At 51.2% G+C, this 22,943-nt stretch overlaps 1 protein-coding gene across 1 annotated transcript; it reads right to left on the bottom strand.

The window, feature by feature from the left end:
• Positions 1 to 8,627: 8,627 nt before the first annotated feature.
• Positions 8,628 to 22,800, bottom strand: SLC25A37 (solute carrier family 25 member 37). The gene is made up of 4 exons (XM_064472891.1): positions 22,525 to 22,800; positions 14,895 to 15,123; positions 13,285 to 13,341; positions 8,628 to 12,144 (listed from the first exon to the last, which is right to left on the bottom strand). Exons 1-4 carry the CDS (start codon positions 22,732 to 22,734, stop codon positions 11,624 to 11,626), a joined length of 1,017 nt encoding a protein of 338 aa, XP_064328961.1. The 5' UTR covers positions 22,735 to 22,800; the 3' UTR covers positions 8,628 to 11,623.
• Positions 22,801 to 22,943: the final 143 nt, after the last annotated feature.

A 22,943-nucleotide genomic window follows, 5' to 3' on the forward strand; every position in this document is an offset into this window, starting at 1 on the left:
ATTCATCACAACAAGGGGAATGACATGGCAGGCTTTCCCGGTGATAAATATCCCCTTGATTAATACAGAAAGGAAAAATCCCACCCTAACTATAGAGATGTGGAGTTTTAATCAGCCTTAACGAAGCAGAACTCCTGTTTGTATGCAACTAAAAACAGAAAGCATCATTTAATGTCTGTCAATTAGTGTCATGCTCCGCCGCTAACATATCCATCAAGATTAAACGGTGTCTAATGCTGACATAACATTTACACTTGTTTGTGCCAAATCATTTATTTAAAGCTTAAAAAAAAAAAAAAAAGAAAAGAAAAAAGGCTGTCTTTGGATAATGTAACTGTTGACTAACATTTGCATGCAATAAACCACATACTTGGCAAGGACTCGCAGGACCAGAGCCAAGAAAAATCTTCAACTTGACCTACTCAACATTTGCAAACCAGAGCAGTGGGAACAAGTTCGCTACATGGAGCTAAATAGGGGATGGAAAATGCAAGGACACCCGAAGCGCCAGGCTGTATCGGAGCGGTGTTTCCCCCCCAGGTTTTGGTACCCAGTTATTACAAAGGTGCTTTGGAGGGAAGTGCAGAAAACCTTTCAGCAACGAGCACTAGGACGCATCTTTTGGGTTGTGTGGATGCTCCCCAAGGAGAGAGGCAAGCTAAGCCCCAGTAAGCACAGAGATTTAGAGCTCTTAAAAACCCTTGAGGATTTTCAGTATTTACTATTCCTATTCTGGATGCTCTTGTCATCCACAGAAACGCTTCATCTCTTCCTAACCCAGCTAGCGCCTCGGTGGCAAGGCCGCCCTGTGGCAGGGAGTCCCACGCAGCCCGTTGCGAGGTGCTGGACCACCCGGCGCTCCCCCCCCGGAGCCATCCCAGCAGCAGCGATGCCGAAGCGGGTCAGGGAAGCACGGGAGAAGCTGAGTGGCACAGTCAGATTTTCACCACGATGGACAGCCGGTGGGGAAAGAAAAGGAAAGGGGGGAAAAGAAGGGGGAAAGAAAAAAGAAAAAGTACTTTGGAAATGTGGCAAAATGCAGCTTTCCAGCCTGGCGTTCCCATGGGAAACTCCTTCGCTCCCTCTCACAGAAATCCAAGGCACATTCCTCCTCTTTCTTCTGTTATGGTCTGGGCACCATTTATTAAGAACAGCCAAAGTCAGAGAGAAATCCGCAGCGAATAGCCCTGGAAGTGCTTCCAAAGCTGTCTGCCTGTGGTAATTTATGGCAGCCCACTTGCAGAAGGGAAAGTCAGGAGATAAGACAAGTATTTTTACAGGAAAAGGAGTAGGAGCGAGGCATATATGGATGGGTTTTGTGCTGAAATGCTCCAATATCAGAAGAAAAAAGGAAACGGGGCAAAGAAAAAGGCTTTTGGAGTCAGGTACCGGGTGTCCGAGCAGAGAGACTTTGGGGCTCGTTGCTTTAGCCCTCAGCCCAAAATGGGAAAGGGGGAGGGGAAGAGGGGGACCACACCTGTCACCCCATGGTCACCTCGCCGCAGCCTCACCAGGGACCCCCTCCCCTCCCCCCAAAGCCCATCCTGGGGGCAGGGATGGGGGAGGCACAGAAGGGAGCTGCAGAGCCTGGGCTTTGCCTCCGGCTGTGCTGCACGGGGGAGTCGAGCTTTCCCTCTGCTCAGAAAGCTGGCACAGAGAGCAAGGACATAAGGGAGGCTCCGGCGCAGCGGGACATTCCCACCGGCTGGTGCCGGAGCTGGGAGGGGGGAAATCTCTGCAGAGTCAGCGGGGGAGGATGCTCATGGCACCGTAACTGTTGGGTTTGCCCAATTCTATTCCCACTTCGGTTTTTTTCCAGCCATGTATGCTCCCCCCAGCTCTTCTTTTCATCCAGACCCTGTTGGTGCAACCAGGTTTCCAGAAAAGCAGGGGTTTTTTTTCACATTCAAGGTGGTATAACCCCAGAGTGAGACCAGTCTCCCCTCGGCCATGCACAGCCCCGTCAAGCTCTGGGTGCCCAGCCCGAGCCTCCCAGGGAGATATTCCCAGCTTTTAAGATTGAGTTCCCAATGTAATATTACTTTACATCCTCGGTGTCTAACAGTTTGCATCGCCTGAGCCAGGCAAGGCAGGATCAGGGCTCTCAGCAGCGACAGTGCAAAGAACGAGAGAGGAACCCCGTCCTGAAGGGCCCGTGTAACCAAGAGGAGGCAAAAGCAGGGATTATTGGCTCTTCGGCAAAGTCTGCCGTGGTACTTTTCCACCGGCCAGTGAATCGCCCATCCCAGGCAGCACAACGGGGTCCTGCTCGCGCCGTACCGGAAAGCAAAGGGATTAGCACAAGTCTCTCTGCAAACAGAGCTTGGGTGGGGGCACCCGGGGCTCCTCGCCACTCCCCTAAGAATGAATGGCTGGGTTAACCGGGAAAACGCACCAGCCGAGCTCTAGCAAAGCAATTATTCATTTGGAGCGACTTTCTCATGGGGGATGGCAGTGCCGGGCTTCTGGGGTGGAGATTTGCAGGATTTACACAAGCAGGGTAACTCTGGGGTACACCCAGAATGACTTCCTCTGCAGAAGGACGTCCAAATGCTTTACAAACATCGTCCCAACGGCTGTGCCGCTCGGTCGGGGCCGGGGCAAAGCTCCCTCCCCAGCCTGGGTGCAGGGCTGGGGCTGTCGGAGGACCGAGCAGCCCAGAGGCTGCAGCAAATGCCAGATGTGTGCAGATGTTTTCCCCCACAGCCAGGTCTGAAGCAAGTAGAACATGGGCTCCCTTTGTACCAGATAGATAATATTAATCCTTTTTCTAGACTCTGAGCATTGCGGTGGCCGGGAGCTCTGCCAGCGCCTATCGGATTTGTTTGCTGCTAGGTATCATCACGTACGAGGTGGGGTACGAGGTGCAGATTGCTCAGCTCCCAGGCAAGTTTCCATGGCAAAACAGAGTTTTTCCCAAATACCAGTGTTTTAGTCTGCATATCCATGCTGTTCCCCAGCAAGTAGCTACCTGCATCAACTTTTCGCCCTAGAATGGTACTTTTTCACTACAGGTTTTGTCCTTCAGCCCTTTAAAAGAGGGAACGGAGATAAGCTACAAGTGGGCACCAATCCTGCACTGCTCCTGCAGCAGGTCCCCAGCTTCCATCTAAAACCACCGCAGGGCTCGGTTCCCTGCTCCCCATAAACGTGATGGGTTTGATGACATGAGCACAAAGAGGCACTGAATTCCAGGCTGATTCGGGTCTTTTCCCATCTCACTTCAAGAGCCAGCCACACAGTCTAATTAGGCGAGGAGACGGCCATGGTCAGCTCTAAAGCCAGCAGCAAAACTTCCCAGACCCAGGACTGCACCCCAAAGCCACAGCCCTGTCTCCATCAGCACAGGCAATGCAATAACATCGGGGGTTTTCACGTCAACTAATAGGGAGGTGGAGAATTTTAGGGCAAAAATCCTGGAGCAGGACCTGGGGAAGCTTCAAGATGCTTTTGCAAGACCCGACTCAACACAAGGCAGCCCCACGCCTGGGCACCAGTTAGCAAGCGAAGTACCAGGACATCTTCTAACCCCGCGCCTGGAGCTCTCAGGCTTAAGAGGGACTAAGGAACTGATTTGATGTGTGACACTAAGACCTACTCAATTTTCACCCAGATTTTGCCATCGGCAAGAGACGGGGACAGTCTTTGCTCTCCGCAGCTTTCCCACAGGTCTCCCCATTCCCAGCCCAAACAACTCTGGGCGATATTTAACAAATGACCAATATTTCACCCCTCCCTGCCGAGTGGCTTTTTGCTGGGTGTCAATGGCACATCAACCCTCCTCATCCTCTATTTGCGCTGGTGAAAGGAGGAATTACTGCAGTATTTATCTACCATGCTCTCTTTCACCAGAAGACTGTTCATGTCCCCTGCAAAGCAGCCCTGGGGGCACTGATCACTGTTTCTTGTAGCACTTGCTAAAACATCACGGGGCAAAGCTTTAAAGCAAATAAAATAACAAAATTTTAAACGAAGGTGATGAATGTACTTGGAGGATCTGATTGATCAGTGGTTGTGTCTGGGCTGTTGCAGACCTGCATTTCTGAGCAGTTTTTGGAAGGTTTGGTTTCCTCCAGGCAATGACAAGCAGACTTTTTCTGTGCAAATCATAGCAGATGAAAAAAAGAAAACGGGGGGAAGCCTGGCTTTCCTCCTCCCACCAGAACTGCTGATATTGGGACCTCTGTGCTGGCAGCAAAACAGGTGGTAAGAGAAGGAAAGGTGAGGATGCTGCACTGGGGATGCATATTGCATACGGGGCGTAGGGGACCTGCTTAATTCCAGGACCAAAAGGTTCATGGCCCAAATTGGCAATATTTGGGGCTGGAATTACATTCACCAACTCCACAGCCATCCGCGGCCAGGGCTTGGCCACACTGCAACGCTCCACGACAGAGTTACACCTGCAGAGCCCGGCAGAAAACACTTACCTGTTCTACAAATGGATCCCTTGTCTTTTAAAAGGAATTAAATCTTGTGGATAAATACAAATGTTTTTATTCCCTTTGTGGACAATTGTGGCAGAATAAGATAGCAGGTTAAGGTGTGGCCGGAAAACCTTTCACTGTGTCGGCTGCATCTTGTCATCCAAGGTAAACATGCAGCTTAATAAAACTTCAAGAGGGAAGAGGTGAGATATTTGCCTTTATGTTCATTACCCTTTAAGGCAGAAACAATATTTGAAGAGAAACAAAGAATCGGACAAACTAGATAATGATCATACGCGGTGAACAAACACAGCCTAGATCCTGGATTAATCAAACGACTTAAAAATCCAGATGCCAGGTTTTTGGCGGCTCAAGGAGAGCACCTGCATCCCGCGGGGCACGTAGCCCTTGCACCCACCGCCATCCCTAATGTCTCCGCCAGAAGCCTCCCCCGAATGGCATCCCCAGACACTCTCCCGGTGATGTGGCCGTTGCCATCACCGCCGGCCACGTGTCCCAGGGAGCATCCGTCCCCCGGCATCCCGCCGTACTCACCGTTGATGCTCAGGATGCCCCATCCACCCCCCGGCAAAGCCCTCGGTTGCTATTCCTCCTTTCACCCACGCAAGCGTCAACATACTACAGTTGCTGTTGAATCTTTCCTCCCTCTTCTGCTTCTTTTATAGACCCCTAGGAAAAACACCAGCTGGGACGTTTATAAAACACGGCCTGCACAGCAGAAGGGGATTTATTTGTTGGTACCAACCCAAGACTTCAATATACAAACAAGTGCTCAACACAGCAAAGCGAACACCCGCCGCCCTGTAGACCTTCGCTGCAGGAAACCCTGCAAGCTTAAGGAGTTGCTACGGTCTAGCTGATAATAAGGTGCATTAAAAAATACCCTCAAAAGATATTTACACAACAACCTCTAGTGATTCCAAAGAAACCATTAGCGTCCATTAGAAGATCGGATGCGTTCCCAGGGCAAAACACCACCCAGCCTGGAGGGAGACGGGGACGGGGCATGTCACAGCTCTTGGCAGGTGCCACATGCCCATGGGCGGCACCTCCAGCAGCTCGTTCCTCCTCCTGGGACCCATCCCGAAAGTTTGGAGGAGATGGAGGAGCCAGGGCGATGATGCCCTTGGGCTTTGCTTCCTCCACATGTTCCCGCCGTGGCTCTGGGTCCCCATGTGCCCTCCCGCTCGGCTGCAGGAACTCCCCATTTCCACTTAACGGCCATCAGCAAGCCAGGCAGATGCCAGAGGTTTAAAGCACAAAGGAGGGAAAAGAGATAACCATCCATGTGATGCTTTGCAGAGGTCCGCCAGCCCCTCCATCCAGGGAAGAATGATCCCCTTCTCCCGACCGCAGCTTTCTGCTGGGAAAACTGGGGCTCAGCCCCAGCGTTCCCGGCTCAGCCGCCACCCCACACTTTTCTGACAAACAATATCTCATTATAACCAGCCCCATTTTCCATTATCAGTGCAGCACCAGTAGGACACAGCACAAAATAAGCATTTAATGAAGTCAGAGAACTTGTAGGCAAACCAAAACTGGAGAAAACATAGAAAAAGTTTAAATTACTCACCAGGCAAACGGAGGGAGAGCAGCCTGAATTCCTCAGGGATGTCGGAGCCACATCTCCCTCTCAGGCAGGCAAGGAAAGCTTCTCCCAGGGCATCTTGCAAGGGCACGGAGCCTCTTTCCATGGTTTTTTTTTTTGTTTGTTTTTCTGGGTGTTTTTCCTTTATTTCAGGAGACTTAATTCAGAGCTTTGACAGCCTTGAGTAATTCAGTGGTAAAAATCCCCTAGTCCCCCTGGGTCTAATGGAAAGGACAGGGAGGGACAGGAATAGGTATTATCAGCAATTTAGCTGACAACAAGTTTAATCAACTTGTTAATTAACAAGATTAGCAAGTTTAATCACATAATTCTTGTCCCCTGTAACCACAGATCACCCGAGCACAAAAATTCCCTCCTGTGCAGACACACGTTAGGGGCATTTCTCACTTCTCAGGGAATTACTGAGAATAAGATGGAGCTGAATGGTGACTCTGACAAAGAGAAATGTAGGCGGCCTCACCAGCCTTCACATAAAACCAGTTTTTAGTGTTTACGAGGTATGCATGTTACATACCTCACCTTTCTGGACTACGCACATTTACTACAGAGGGGAAAGGGGGGTTAAATATTTACTCTATAATGCAAACAGAAATATAAACCTGCCGAAAACATTTTGCTGAGCATAAATAGCGCTTTATCTTTTGATCTCCTCTCTTAAGCTCATCAGCCAGGCGAGGCAGCCTGCTCTCCACCCCAGCACATCGACGGTCCCTTCCACCTTCTTGATTTTTCACTGATGTTAAAAAAAGAACAAGGAAAAGAGAAAGGGCAGAATAGGCAAGAAAAGGAAAGTCCTTTTTCCTTTGGGGTGGACCAAGGGCAGCTGCATCTTGCTGCTGCTTCCCTTTGCAGCCAGCCTTCGCTCCCCAGGTAGGCATTTGCTGCTAAAGCCTGTAATTTTTAGCATTATTCCCAGCTGAGCTGCCCTTTGCCAGCCTGGGAAGGGCCAGAGCAGGACTGGTGGCTGCCTGCATCCCAGCTGAAGTTCATCTGCAGGATTGTAGGTGCATCACTTAATGCCTGCAGTGGGAACACGCCAAAATCTATTCCTCCTGTATCATTGGAAGGTGCATACCCTGCGGCTCAGCATCTACTCCAAACCTGTCATTTTTTTGACCAAAACTGAGAGGAAACAAATGGTGCTCCATCCCCTTGTCAAAATTACATGAGGCTGCTCTCAAATTAATCCTTCAGATCCAGCTCCAGGTTTTTAAGGCTGGACTTCTAGAGCAAGAAGTTTCAAACTCTACTTTTTAAATCAGTAGATGTGTAGTGCTTGGTAAGCTGAAATGTTATTTTAAAACAACCTGGGTTTCATGCTAGATTCAGGACAAGGACAATGTGGTTCTGCCAGGTGTATTAGAGGTGAAAAGGAGGAAAAGGAACTGCAAGAACTCCAGATCCTCCTGACAATGTTGGAAAGATTCAAATTTAGAAATAAGGTATGGTAGACTTGGCATAGACAAAACTTTGCCCTCCCCTCCCCCCAAAAAACCCAACCACCACCAAAAAAGAAAGAGATGAGGAATTCCTTCTGCTTATACACAAGTCCAAGCACTGGCGAAGCCCGTGGCACAACACAGGCTGCTCGGGCACCCCCTGCCCCACAGCAGTTATCCCACCCCACAGGGATGCTGCTCTGCTTGTGGAGCCTAAACTCCCACAGCATCAGCTGAGACAGCAAATAACATCTGATTTATCACCAGAGCAAAATTACCTGCGTCAGGCATGAAGCTGGAAGCTAAAATCCCCACATGGAGCCACCTCCGGGCCAGAAACATTTTCTACCCAAACAGTTGCTCCACATCAGAGGTTTCATAATGAAACATTTTGGTTAAGACTCACTTTTTTCCTTCGGAGCCCACCTTGGCCAAGCTCCAGGGGTCTCACATGCCCTGGGGACAGCTTAGTTGCAGGCTCTGGGGCAGCTCGGTAGGTCTGATTAACCTGATGCTGCTCAGCCCAGCTTTAAGGGAAGGTTTAAGGGAAGCATTAAGTGCTGTGCAGGAACCATACCAATGCACATATTTTCCTTTTTATTGAAGGAGGTAAGACCTAAAGCAGCTTAATATCTTCTGGGGTTTTCCCTTCAAGTTATGGAGCAAATATTACCAAAACCTCAAAACAAACAGCTCCCCCAAGGCTTTCACCCCATGCACTTCCTTCCAGGGGGAAGAAATCCCGATTTGGGAATTTGCTTTCCTGCCGAACAAGCCAGAGTCTGTGGGTTTGCTTTGCAAATCTCAGAAGCCAATTCATTGCCAAGAGGACTATGTTTTAAAACTCTTCAGCGGCTCCTAGAGGTGCGCAGGCCCATGACACCGCTGTCAGCCTCTGCCAGGCTGCAAAACCCCTCCCAGAAGTATTTCCACCCTCCTGTGTGATGATGAAGGGCTTTATCCGACTCAGGTGGGGAGGTGCTGAGCCTGCCAAGTGCTCATGCAACACTAGAAGGCACCATTCCTCCAGCGAACAGCCTGCCCAGCTGCCACCAACACCCTCCTGCTGCTCAGCCCCGGCTGGAGCCCAGTGCCCAACTCCACAGCTAAGGAAAGCCACGAGCCTGAGCATAAAAGGACAAAAATCAAAATATTTTATTTCCTTGAGCTCCAGTGATACAACTGTAGCAGCATTTCACCAATGAACTCCTGCATCGTTAAATATACATAAGGAAACACATTAAATTCCAAGGCAGGCAAAAAAAGTACAAATTAAGAACTGCGGACAAAGTCACTCATCCTCCCCCTTAAATAATATGTGCGTTTGTTGCAGACAAAGCAGCAGTACATGTTTCACATACCAGGTTCAAATAAAACTTCAGACTCGCAGCAAAACTTTCAAATGCAAACCTAGAAGAGATGAGGAGCAACGGCTTTGGTGAAGGGGCTTTTGCCCAGGGATCCAGCATTACATACAGCAGGAAACATTTAAAACATAGAAGAGACCTCTGCAATCATTAGACCAGCTGGGCACATTCCCAGCTGCAGAATGGGCAGCATGGTTTTATCAGATACCTGGAGTAATCTGCAAAGAGCTCTATAAAACATCCAAGTGCTCCTCACCACTCTCAGCTTGAGGCAGAGCAAGCGCCCAAGAAAACCTAGCTGATACTTGTGCTAAACACTCAGGAGGTTCCCAGGCATGCCCTGGCTAGCAACTGAAATGGGATGCTGCCTCCCCCTCCAAGGAGGAGGCCCAGCTGGCCAAAACCACAACCACCCTCCCATATTGCTCCATAGCCACAGGCTCTGTCCCTGGGCAAGTCCAGCCTTGGTGTCCCAGTTACTTACACGTTACTTCATACGGGAGATGAAGTTCTCCCAGAATAGCCGGAGTGAAGTCAGCAATATTAAAGCTAAGTAGCCAGAGGAAGAGGATGATGCACTGGGAACCACCTGCCGAGTATGACTCCTAGCTACTGAAGTCTCACTGAAAGCTGTCGCCTTCCACATTAAGATTAAGAGAGGCAAACTGTAGCATAAAGTGACCCAAAATTTTCATCTAAGTGTTTACGCCCATCTCTGATGGAAATATTTTGTGCAGTTCTGGTTCCTGTTAGTGACTCTCCAGTTTCTAAAGTCAATAGAAAAAGACATCCAAGGCTAATAGACAGCTCAAAGACCTCCGGCCTCGAGGATCTCCACGTGCAAAGAGCGCCGAGGGCTTGCTCCAGCTGCACCGCCGAGCCCAGTGGCCTCGAGCTTACAATTTTTACACTTTAAGACACAGGGTGCATTTGACACAGTGATTCATTCAGTTTAAGTGACAAAAAGGCATCAAGAAGCTCATTTCACCATCATCATCAGCGGCACAAGGTTAACTTACACAAGGCACATGCACCACCACCCAGAGGTGCTCTTTGATTTACATTCTCCAAATAACAGAGCAAGAGGATTTGCTCTACTTAGTGTCGTCCTACGCAATGCGTCCGGCTGACGGGACGCCCCCAGTGACACGAGCCAGCCCAAAAGCTGCCCATCGCATCGCGGCTCCCGGCACAGACCTCCCCAGTGCTGGCGGCGAGCTGAAGCCGCATCTCCACGGCGGAGCGCAAGCTGCCCTGTGCACAGCGGCAGGGAGATGGTGCCGGCTCGAGACATCAGCTGCTGCTGGCAGGGCAAGCTCCCGGGAGCATGGAGATTTGCTAGTTGGTGTCCTGTAACTTGTATTTACACATCCAGGGCCCCCCCAAATCCCTCATTAACTACTGATCACCCAAGTAACTGGCGAAAGGATGCATTTTGGTTTGGAAGAGCCATTCCCAAGAGGAGCAGGGCATGCCGCGAGGCTGTCGCCCTTCCCAAGCGGGCACAGCTTTGCTGGCCACTGCAAAGCTCAGCATCCCACAGCAGCAAAACCAAACCCACAGCAGAAGGAACCCCTCCAGGTTGGGGGTTTTTTTTTCCCCCCCCTCCCCAACAGAGATGAGCAGCAGCTTATTGTCAAACCTGGGATGGGAGGTGGCTTTGGTTCTGCAGGGAAGACTTTCCCAAGGCATTCGCCACCCGCTGCTGGTTTGGTGCTGCCAGGATGAGACCCTTGCGACTCAGTAGCCAAACTGTAAACAGAAGCTCCCGTCCCCCCCCCAGGGAGCAGAGCAGCTCCGTGCACCCCACTTTGATCCCACCAGCTATCAAGATATGCACGGTCGCTCCTGTAAGGGGGAATCAGGGCCTTAGTGAAAAGAGTATGAATAAATTAAGGGAGGATGAAGGCTGTTCAGCTATCACATACCATTAAAAAATGTACCTTTAAAAAAGTGTTTGCAGAAAAATACTATCCTTTTAAAACCTACATTTTAAGATTCTCCTTGTAAAAAGTGGAATTGCTGGTTTCCCCCTCTCCCCCACAAAGTGACCAGCTGTTTTGGGGTGCCCTTCCTCAACATCCTACAGTTTCCCAAAGTGGTGTCCCCATTCCTTCTCTTCCCATCCCAGCAAGTCTCAAGGGGCCACCAAGTACCTTGACACCCACACGAGAATCCAGGCCACTGTTGGGAGGCTAAATGCTGTACAATTAAAGCCAATCTGGCTATAAAAATAAATGCTTTTGTGTCTTCCTTACACAGGATGGAAGAATTTAGCCCTTTTTAAACAGCTCAGCATCTAGCTGTAATAGTATTTAAAAACAACCCAAATGCCTACATAGAAAAATAAAGGATAAACATTATCCATCTATTTTATATTTATATAAAAGTTCTGCGACTGGATATTTTGCTTCTTCAATATAGAAAAAACCCAGCCTAGGCTGTATAACCTAAGCCTTTAGTGAGGAGTAAACATCTTCAAACTTATCCAGAAAAAATATCAGTTAGCAATTTCACTTCTCCAAAATAAAGTTAAATATATATATTATAAGTCTTTATAAACTATTTCATTAAGCAAGGAGGGGAACGTGTGACTGAGGACCACTTTAATCCCCAGGGAGGGAGAAGTGGACATCAGCTGTGAATCCACCAGAAACCTGGCACGTTCCTTAGCAGAGACCCAGAGCTGGCTGGCTTGCAGGCACACACAGACACACACAGAGGGGACACGGAGCCTTGCATTCATTCTCCCCAAGTCCTTCACAAGGATGTTCTTTTTTCCAGCTTGTGCTTTGTGAGAAAGTACTTGAAGAATTCATACACTGACCAGGAGATGGCTGTTGAAGGCATCTGGTAGATGACGCGCGCCTGCACCCCTCTGAAATACCCCGAAATGCCCCCCAGCCGATAGACTGTCTTGAAGGCATTCACCATGCCCGAGAGGTGTCCGCTGATGTTCACAGAGCTCAAGGCCATGTTCTCTTGGGTGTTGAGCAGGGTCTTACAGACGTCCAGAGGAGTGGTGGCGGCGGCAGCCACAGCCCCCGCGATGGCACCGGAGACGATGTGGGACCGAGGGTTATACTCCCGGCGCGGGTTGATCTGCTCCTGCATGAATTCATAGGTGATGAAGTGAATGGCCTGGAAAGGGACGTTCATGGTGAGCTGGGTGGTGTAGCTGCGGTAGAAGGCACCGAATCCCTCTGTCTTCTGCACTGTCCTTATGCATGCCAGGACAGACTTGTATGGGGAGTTGAACATCTGCATCCGCTGCTTCACCACTGGTCCAGGTGACAGCACCAGGCAGGAGAGACACAGGGAGATAAAGACTTATTAGCTAAGGCACATTTCTTGGTCATCACAACACCCAGACTGAACCCTGCTCCAAGTCCCAACCGTCCAGACCCAACCTCCCCTTCCAAGCCCAAACTGCTAAGACATAAAACAGGCATTTCTGTAGCCATGAGCTCCTTATGTACAAGCTTTCACCAAAAGCCTGCATAACCCCTCCACTTCCCTGAACCTGCCCAGTGCCCCCAAAAAATTCAGTGCAGCAAGTGAGGGAAGCAGGTCAGAAGAGCTCAACAGCTCTCCGCTTCCATGGGCTAATGCACTCAAGCTTAACTACGCAACCTGTGGTTCTAGCTAGAAAGGCATTAGGACAGACTGATAAAGACCCTCAGATGTGTCTATAAAGATGCAGAGCTGTTGTGCTGAAACCCTGACATACCAGGAGGACAAGGGCAGAAAGGTAAATAACTGTACGTCACCTGGGAAGCGCAACAGACCCCACCTACAGTCCCAAGTCCTGAAATGGAACAGCTTCCACTGACTTAAGCAAAAGGCCAATTAAAGTAATTCATTTATTCAGGATATGATTAAAAGGATTTGAACCAATATGATTAGAAGGATTTGAAACACTACAGACATTTTTTACTTCAGAAAAACCTCACTTTGGGCCAACTCAGAAGTACAATACATTAACAGTCAGTCCAGCTAATTGCCTTTTTAGCTGCATTTCACCATTAGCTCTCTGAACTCCAGACTCTACCTACCCAGGAAGGCTACGCAATGGTCCCACCAGCTGCTGCGCTTGTCTAGTAAGGCTGAGCTCAGCTTTGTTTGGGTGGTCCAAAGCATCAGAAAACACACCACTTCAGTAAAGATACACTAGCAGAGCAGTAGCAGCATTGTGTTAGTAAAGGTGACACCAGTTTTCCTGGAAAGCCATGATACGCCACGCAGACGCTGTGCAACCCCTCGGCAAGCAAGGTAAAACAGCCAGGCAGAATTTATCCCTTTACACAGGCCTGTCTGAGCTCATTAAAAGCTGGGCAGAGTCCCTAAAGCAAAGGGCTTAAGCTGCTGAGACGGCGCAGGGTGGCCTCGGTGCAGCACTTCCCATTAGCCCAGGGCATTACCTTCAGCGGGATTCATCACTGCGTCGTGGAGCAGCGTGGCCACGCTCCCAGCTATACCTGCAAACACAAGAGCATCCTTCAGATAAGAAGACTCAGAAGCCAGGGGCTTGCTCAGGCACTGCCACCTGAGAGGCAGCCGGTGCTGCAGGCGACCCCCACTGCACCAAGGACCCGGGTACCACTGCTTGGGGAGCTACAGCGCGGCCCCGTAGCAAGCCCAGGGAAGCACCCAGCAACACAACTCATTCCCAGGGGAGAAAAGCCCAACGCAAGCAGCTTGAGAGAAACCAGGATCTGCTCACAGGATCACAGCCATCACCTTTGCTATTCCCTCCGACTCGCAAGGCTTTGCCTGCGCAAGACACCGCCGGCTTCGCTCAGACCGCACTGGACTGAGATGAGCAATGTTTACAACTGGCTCAGCGCATCCATAATTAGGCATTTTCATCCGTTTACTCAGTCTCATTTTAAACACTAATTGCACAGATTCTGCAAACATCCAGGCAGCCATTAATGATTCTGCAGTTGGCTCTAGGATGGGCCTCTCGAGCCACACCTTCACCTTTGATGTAGGTTTCCAGCTCAAATTCTCTCTTGCCCCAAAGACTTTCGGTCATTTCTCATTAACGCAGCGCTTCAGTTTTCCTACCGGTACCGAAAGCCTGTAGCTACTTGAAAGGCAAACACAGGAAGCACATTACTAGCAAAAAAGCAGCAAGCCAGAAAGGTATTATATACCCTTCACCAAGTTGGTTGAGTCAAGTCAAGTGACCGCCACGGCAGAGCCCTACCATCACATCGTGTCAAGCACCAGGCACAAATGCCTTCTGCACAAACCCTGTTGTAACACCCGTGGCTGCTCCGGCAGAGGGTTTCTGCTGTTCCAGCAGTACAGCTGGACCTACAAGCCTTCCTGGTAGAAGCAAAATCTTGACTAAAGCATGCGAGCACACAGAGGGTGCAGTGCACTTTGTCACGCTGGAGCTCCATGGGAGACATCTGGAGCGACCTGTACTTCAGTCCTCAAGATGTTTAGACGATGCCTTCAATATAAAGCCAGAAACAGGCTGCGACTGCATCTCAACACCTCTTGTCCAACATATTCATTACTTGCACTAGAACAATTTGAGTTTAAAGAGAAGTGCAGAAATAGCTAGACTACGACTTTGGAGGTGCACAACAGTGCCATCAGGGCTTCCAGGCCAGGACGGGCTTTTCTACTCTGCTGCTGCCAGCCCAGCCACCTCTACCCTCTGGAAGAGAGACCTACCAAGCCGTCAGCCGTCCTAAGACAGGGCACAGGTTTCAGAGGAGCACGGTGACCAGCTGAAGCACTCGACTAGAGAGCAGGTGCCACCCTTGCCTACCTGGCTTCCCCCTGCCTCTCCAGCACTCCCAAAGTGGGTGCCGAGACCTGCAAGCCTGGGGTTATGTTTGCAAGGTCCATCCTCCCGCACGGGTATTTACGGCGTCAGTCTGAATGCAGGCTGCCTACAACAGATCTTCCAGGAGCAGAGCACAGTGAAGGATGCCAGGCTAAGTGTGTGAAGCAAGCAAAGGACCAGCTGTTAATTGCAAGCTTTTTTTTGGTGCAAAAACCCCCAAAATACCATTGGCCAAGTGGCTGTTTCCTCCATGCTGGATAGTATCACTTAGAGACTTTTTCATTTTTTCATAGCAGGCAAAGTACATTGCATGGGCAGGGCCAGCCCCCAGCATGGTGACATTAATCCCACGTAAAGGCCTCCAGAAACCCTCTGTAAGGACAATCTTCTTCAGGGCTTCGTACACGGTCCTGTACTGGGCTTTGGGGTCCGGCTGCAAGCTCTGCATCCTTGTCTGCAACAAAGCACACAAAGGGAGAGGCCTCAGTTACCTGTTTTTAATGCAACAAGCACAAGCCGTAGAGTTAAAGAGCTACAAGACTTCGAAGGTCATTAGAGGGGTCAATAATTTATTCCCCAGTTGCACCCACACCGGGTGCAATAATATAATAATAAATAAATAAATGCCATGGCATTATTTATCCGTGCTTTGCCTGCCAGCCCAGTGAGATTAACTCCACGCTCCCATTGCAACACCAAAACGTTATGAGGCTGCTCAGACAAGTGCTCAGCGGAGTGAAGTGTAACCTCTGCTCTTGTTTATGCATGGAAAGTACAGGGAATTAAGCTAGCACAGTTGTTCAAAAGACTCAGTGAAGAAATACAGTTAGGTCTTTAATTGCCTCCCGGTTCTCTGCCCCAGCTTGTTTCTCCTACAGTTGCTCAGCTGCTTTTGACACTTGGCATGCAGAGTTAGCCTGCTCGATTGGGAAACAGCTTTCCTAGAAGGGCAAGCTGAGAAAACGGGGTACCTGACCCAGTAGAAGGAGAGACAGGTAGAGGCCACCCTGTTCTCCTGCCCAGCAACCCAAGGAGGACCCAGCAGGTGACTGTCCCCCAGCAGCCTGGGGAGCACAGAAAGCATGGAGCCACCCTCTGCCCCATCTTCCCTCCCTGCTCTTGGTGCCCTGCAGCCACCAACTGCCCGAGCCAGGAGGTTTCATCTGCATCTTTGTTCAACAGTCCTCAATGGGCTTTTCTTGCAGGCTTTTGAAGCCAGCTAAGCTTCTGGCATTCAAAGCATCTTATTAAACTCACTGCCATCACTTAATTATGCACCGTGGGAAAAAATTACTTTTAGCTTTTTTCAGGCTTCTGCAGACTGATGCCATCACACACCAGCAACGCTCAAAGCCCTTGCAATGATGATGCCAACCTGCGATGGGCATTTGCAGGGCACAGACCCCAGCCACCTCCCACCAGTGAGGTGAGAGACACTGGCAGGGCTGAAACCTCTACAAGCACCCAGAAAGACCAAGCAAATCTAGAGCATCAAGATGCAAAGGGTTCTGCTACTCCTGCTGAGCAGCCCACAAGTCCTGCCGGTCTGCAACACGGCTGATCACACCAAAACCGGTCTGGAGGGATACAGCCTTTGGAGGCAGCCTCACACCTCAAAAACACACACAGAAGGCTCCTGGGAAAGGGCATAGCCACAGGAGACAAGAGTTTAGCAACCTGCAACAAGCTCCATCAAATTAATGCTCTTAAGGAGAAGCTTGAAAAGCGCAATTAAGAGGTCATTCAGGTTTGTCAGGAAGGATGCTTTGCACCCCCTGAGCTGGGATGCCCCATCTTCAGAATAAAGTTTTCCCCAAATGATTTGGCAGCATGCAGACACCAGCGCTGCCCTTGTGGGCAAAGCAACACGAGCGGCTCCATCCCTGGCAGAGACTCAACAGCCCTTGGAAAAGCAAGCACTGCCCATGCCACCTCCGTGCTTCCTCACCCGACACAGCCCTTCAGGCTTACTGATTCACTTAATTAGCCAGGAGGCAATACTACAGCTAAGCTTCCAGGCAAGCTTAAGCCAATAAAAATGTTTCAGGTTTGGACCTTTGATACCCCAAATCACTCTAGTTACTGGAAACTGAAGAGCACTTTCACATATACTTCCTGAGATCAAGGAAGAGACCAGAGGTCAATTCAGGACTTTAAGCCAGTACAGTAAAACCAAGCTATGAAAGCAGCAAAGCAATATGTGAGTCTAAGCTACATAATTACATCTGTAGTAAATACTCTAAAAATCACGCAGGAATTACATTTGCAAAGTGACTTCATTCAGCAGCTAGCTGAATTTCAGACTTAAGCATCAGCCAATGGTCACGACAAGGCATCACCCTACAACAGGGAATTTGGCAGCCTCAAGCAAAGCTTCCTGTTTCAGAGCACTAAATGCATTGTAACCTACGAACAGGGCTGGAAATAAACCCAAAGGCTCAGAAAAATCCTCCTGTAAAGGCAGCAACAGCCCTGAATTATCTTGGAATTTAAGAACAGGTTTTAAATCCAGCTTTCAGCAGGCGTAAGGGTCTTGCAACCCCTCACAGGTCTCTGCACCTTCCCATCCCACTGATGCCCATCAGGAGGGGCGCGGCAGGGGCTGGATTTCACGACGCCCTGGAGAAACTCCCCGCAGCCGCTCCACCACCAGCGTGACTCAGCACGACCCACCGCTGCCGAGCTGGTTGCATCCAGATGGGGTTTGTATTTTTCCCCCACCACCACTAGTTTTAACTTGAAGGCATTGCTTCAGACTCCAGAACTGACCCCAGGAGATCTCGCTCTCACCCCAGTCTATTGCTGGGATACCTTTGAAACAGCTGGTATAATTTAAGCACGCAGCAGTGTCATCTCACCAGAAAGGTAACCAGGGGTAAGTGTTGCTGTAAAGGAACAAACATCAGCCTGGCATGTGCAAGACCAAAGCATGTGGTGCTGTATTGTTGAGAACTAACCCTGAGTATCTCCACCCTTACTGAGGATCCAGTTTTTTTCCACAGAAGAATGGCTAAATATCAACTTTTTTTAACATTGATCATCCAAGCTCCTCTAAAGGGGTTCAGAAGCTCACACCGTACCCCAGAGCGGGCGGTAAGTGTACGTTGTACCCACCCAACCACACACCCTGCAGTTTGCATCACCACCAGCACAGCCAGGTCCACAGGCTTGCACCTTTCATTAAGGCTGCGGACACAAACAGGGCAAGCAGCCCAAGGAGTAACCAAACCCAGGATCTCCTGTGCGGCTGCTGCAATGCAAGAGGCACAGAGCTGAAAACAGGTTCAGCTCTGTTTCACCCCGGATAAGTTTATCATGGTGTGAACAGTGACGATTCGCTATGAGCTATGCAGTCCTTACCCCCCCCCTCCCACCAGCTCCTGCCACCTATCTGAAGCCAGCAAGCTCCTCCAGGAGCCTCACCCCCCTGGTTAACCAGCCAAGAAACACTTCTCCACCTATTTAGATTAATCCTCATTGCATAAGGCAAGAGCGCACAGACAACCACAAGCGTCCTGGTAGTCCTGGTTTCAGCCTGGGCATGAGAAGCAACACCAAACGCCACAGCTTCAGGTTCATCAGGTTACCTGCTGCTTGTGGACCAGCGCCGTCTTTACGGATGCTGTTTGGGGGGAAGCGCCCAGCCTTCCTGCTGCCAGAAGGAATGGTCTAGGGTCCTCTTCTACCTAGAACTGTTTTGCTAACAAGAATCAGGTCCCTAGTTCTGCATATTCTTGCAAAGGGTCACTGATTTCACATGCCGCTGTACAAACACAAGCTCAGATATAATTTGCCTTTGTTTTTTTCTCTGAACATGGCATACTTTTCTCAGAGTTCAGCCTGCACGTTCATGTGACAGGCAGCCACCCTGGTCTCCCTGCAGCTAACAAAAGACACCGAGAACACAATATGCTTTTACCAGGAAACAAGTGGCATTTCTTCAGCAACCAGATCAGACCCTGCTGGCCGGAGAAGGTTTCACTATTGCACGACCCATGCCACGCTCAAGCTCTGAACTCCCTTTTCTGTTTTTGCTAGGCTGTTTTTCAGCTACAGCACCTTCCCAGACAAGCAACACACCTGGTGTGGCACCCACCCATGTCTGCAGAGGTCCTTGGGGAGGGAGCATAGGGTCAAGTCAAACAGCTCAGCCATGACTTTCCAGCACCCCAACACCATCAGCTGAAACAAGAGCAACTGCTCCTCCTGGACCTGCATCGAGATGGATGGATGCACATCCTCCCACCACCAAACCCAAGCAAAACATCCCTAACCCCGAAGTCTATGTAAACCACAGTAAAACAGCTCACAGGAGCTCATCTGCCTGCCACCCTAATACTTGTGTGCTTTCAAGACCTTAGTTACCAGCAGGAAGCTCCAAAGACTACTTGCACCAGGCAGGTCACCCACAGTTGACTGTCCTATAGCTGGAGCCACCAAAACATTCCCTCCATCCCTCCCAACAAGCCCCATCATACTTGTCCTCCTTTCCACTCCTCTCTGGCATCGCAGGTGTAGGCAGACATTTCTCCTACTCCTCACCCCAGGAGTTCCCTTTACAGTACAGGACCTCCCATACGTGTTAGGAACCACACAGAGCCACAGCCAAGTCGACTCACAGACACCTTATTGCACCAAATTGGTTCGGAGGGGGTCAGGTTTTCATGGAGACAGGCTGCATCGTGGTTAGGACTGGAGCAAGGACTTTTTGTCATTGGTGTGACTGCCATCCGCTGCATGGAAGGGAGGTTCTAGCCCAGCACATCACTTTCTCATTGAGCTGTCTCACATCAGCAATTAGTTCCCAGGTGACAACTGTTCTTCACATCCTCAAGGCTGCTACTTTACCTGCCTTGGGAAACCAGCTCCAGCAGCCTCATAGAAAAGCCATCAAATGGCTTAAGCAAGAAGAGGGAGGAGGCTCCAGGGGAGTCCTCCAGAAACTCCCTTCTGCAGCCATCACAAGAAGTCCTTGACATGCTGACCTCTAAAATTAATTGGGAGGCTGATCAGGCTTGCCAGGACAGCTGTGTTTTCAGCAGCTACAAAACAAGCCTAAGCACTATGAGAAACACCACTGGCACAAGTCTAAAAGCCTCCAGTTCAAGCTAGTGTTTTACTACAACCTCAGCCTAAGTGGGTAAGACAGAGGCCAAGGTGTAGTTAAGGCTGAAGCTGCAAGGGGGTCTTTACCATGAGAAGGAAAATAATGGGAAGGAAAAGACATCAAGAAAGTCTCAATAACCACAAGCATCCAGCTGCAGCTTTAGTTGGTAAAGCAAACCTGTAACACATTTCCCCACTAAACAAATAGCAACTTCGCTGCAGTACCCGCTTAAGACTAGCAGTGCTTTAGGTTACAGCAGGGGAATCGCAGCCAGGTGCTGTAAGAGGCTGCACATGGGTATGTGCATCACGGATTTACACCCTCCCTCATGACACCCGAGCACGTACTGCCCCATGAGCACCAACACCACCTCTAGGCATTTTCTACGCTCTCACGCTTCAGAGGTTCACAGGACAGTATTTTAACTACTTGCCTTAACTCACCTCAGCAGGACACCACCATCACAGCCCGCCCTACCCCCACCTCGGCACGCTCAGGAATTGTGCAAGCATCTGGAGCAAACAATTCCCCAAATTAAATCATTTTCAGTTTCTCTTTGAGAGGAAATGACTTGCTGGAACCAAAACATTTCCTCTACAGCATGATCTACAGCCAGGGTCTGAAATGCCTCTTTCTGCAGCATCCACAACCTCCGACCTCCTCAGCCATGACCGATCCCAGTAATTATTATCCAGAAAGTCAGGCTAAGGAAGGAGCTTTGCTGCTCTTCTGTAGGAGGAGAGTGGCATGTTTCCCATAGTGAAGTAAAAGACAGCTGCTCTTACAAGCTTAACTAGTATTTGGTTACTCCCATTACAAAAAAAAACTCTTTTGGGTTCAGTTCTCACCTTTTCCCATAGCAGACAGAACAGACAAGCCAGCAGCGGGTGCCCATCGCAGTAACAGCACCCAAAGCCTGCAGCTCGGGATTTCACTCTGCCCCTGACACATGGGGTGGCCTTGGCCATGCTCCACCGGAGCTTTCCCCGCAGCCAGCCAACAGCCAGACTATTTTATCTGCTTCCGAGCACTTCAAGGCAGTTTGCTGAGCAGGATTATTCCCAGTGTAAAGGCATTGGCCGGGCGCTCTCCTAACACAGGCGCTGCTGGCCGTGAAGCAACCAGGGAATTCACTGGCCGATGAAATCGGCACTTTTACCTTCTGACAAAGCACCTCCCGCTCCGGGAAGCCAGGCACAACTTTCATTTTCTCCCTCTCCCTTTTCCCCGCAGAGGAAATGCCCTCTTAAACAAGACCATAAAGTCCGGACTGATGACACGCTGCTCGGACCGTGACTTGGCAGAAAACACCAGGCTGGTTTCCGAAAGCAGCTGGTACGTGGAGGCACTCGGGGTGGGGGCACGGACCCTGCCCCTCGGGGGGACCCACAACATGGGGCAGCCCAAACCTACGGGCCAGGCCCAGAGGGAAAGTGTAGGAAAAACCCCAGAGAATATTGCCTTTGAATGCTTATCGCAGCAGACTGGCAAGACCTCCAGTGCCTCAAAGCAAAGCCATTTCCTCTCCTCTTTCTACTTTCAGGGAGCCCTGCATTGAAAAGAGGAGAAATTAGAGCATCTGCTTGCAGCCTTTCCTGACCCAACCACGGAGGATCTGTGAGCCCCAGCAATACAACATCGAGGGTGCTTGGCTTTTCCCAACCTTAATTTCTCTTTCTGAGCTGCCGGAGCAGCACACTGGCAGTGCAGAGGGAAGAAATACCCTTTATAATGCTTCCTACCACGTCAGTGACACCACAGTATCCCCTCACAGGTACTCAACAGCACCGACAGCACCCCCCCAAGCCTCGAGCAGCTCATCTGCATTAAAACCCAACCACCACCGGCATATCTGCCGCCGCACACGTCCATTTACAAGCCCTGACCCTGATAAAACCACCACTGCCGTGGGGCTGGGGCTGCACATAAGGTTGGATTCACATCCCTTGCAGCTGTCGTGGCAGGCACGCAGACAGACGGACCACCCCATCCCAACAGCTTTTCCCTCCTGGGCTGGGATCCCAACACAACAGGAGGGAAAAGCTACCTGGAAGGGGGGGTTCCTGCTCCAGGCCCACGCTGGAGAGCACCTGCAGCATCTCCCGCCCTGGGGAGCCGCACGAGGACTTTGCTTGCTGCGGCGGGAGGCGGCAAGGCCCGGTGCACACCTTTGCACCGTGGGTTGCGCAAAGCTCTCACCGGGGCTGAGGACACCGGGGCTGCCTGGGACAGCACCTGAGGGGCTGCAGGGATGGGTCCAGGGTGGGCTCGGAGCTCCAGCTGCCATCAGGGACCTTCCACACTCAGCACCCTGCTCCTCACCCACTCCCAGCGCCTCTAGCACACTCCCCGACAGCCCAGTACAACTCTGCTCCCCCCGGCAACATTCCCTACCCTGGGAGCCCTGGGCACCCCAACACTCCTTGCACACTTCCCTCCCACTTGCACCCCATGTAGCCCGACGACCCTCGCATGCTTCCCCTCTCCCTGCACCACCGCACACCCCCAGCACCCCATGTGTGCTCCCCCGCTTGCACCAGCACAAACCGCCACACCTCGTGCATGCACCCCCCCCCGCACACCCCCGTACCCCACTGCACGCACCCCCCCCCCCCGCACACCCTCCCGCACACCCCCGGTACCCCATTGTACGCCCCCCCTCCCCGGTGCAAACCCTCCCGCACCCGCCTCCCCAGAGCAGCTCCCGGAGGCCCCGTGTGCCGCCGCCCCCCACCCTCCACCACACACCTTGACCGAGTCCACCGGGTACATGACCGTGTGCTCCATGATGCCCGCCACCGCCCCGGCCATCATATGCGTGCCCAGCGAGGCGCCGCTCGGCAGGCTCTCGTACTCCTCGCCTTCCATAGGCGGTGGGGGGGCGGCGGCGGCCGCGGGGGGCGGCCCGGGCCCCGGGGGCGCCGCGGCGGTGCCCCCCACTCCGCAGCTCAGCTCCATCCGCCCGCGGGGACGGGGAGGGGGGGGGCGCGGGGGGGTCCGCACCAGCCTCACCCGCCGCCCCGGCCCCGCTTTAAAGCCGCGCCCACGCCCCGCCCCGCCCCTCCCGCTCTCCGCCAATAGCGACACGCCGCCGCCTCTTCCCGCCTCCCCGTTGGGCTACGGCGGGGAATGAGTGAGGCGGGAGGCTGGAGGCGGGGGTTGCCGCG

This window comes from Phalacrocorax carbo, chromosome 24 (assembly GCF_963921805.1).
Source record: "Phalacrocorax carbo chromosome 24, bPhaCar2.1, whole genome shotgun sequence".
Taxonomy (NCBI): Eukaryota; Metazoa; Chordata; class Aves; order Suliformes; family Phalacrocoracidae; genus Phalacrocorax; species Phalacrocorax carbo.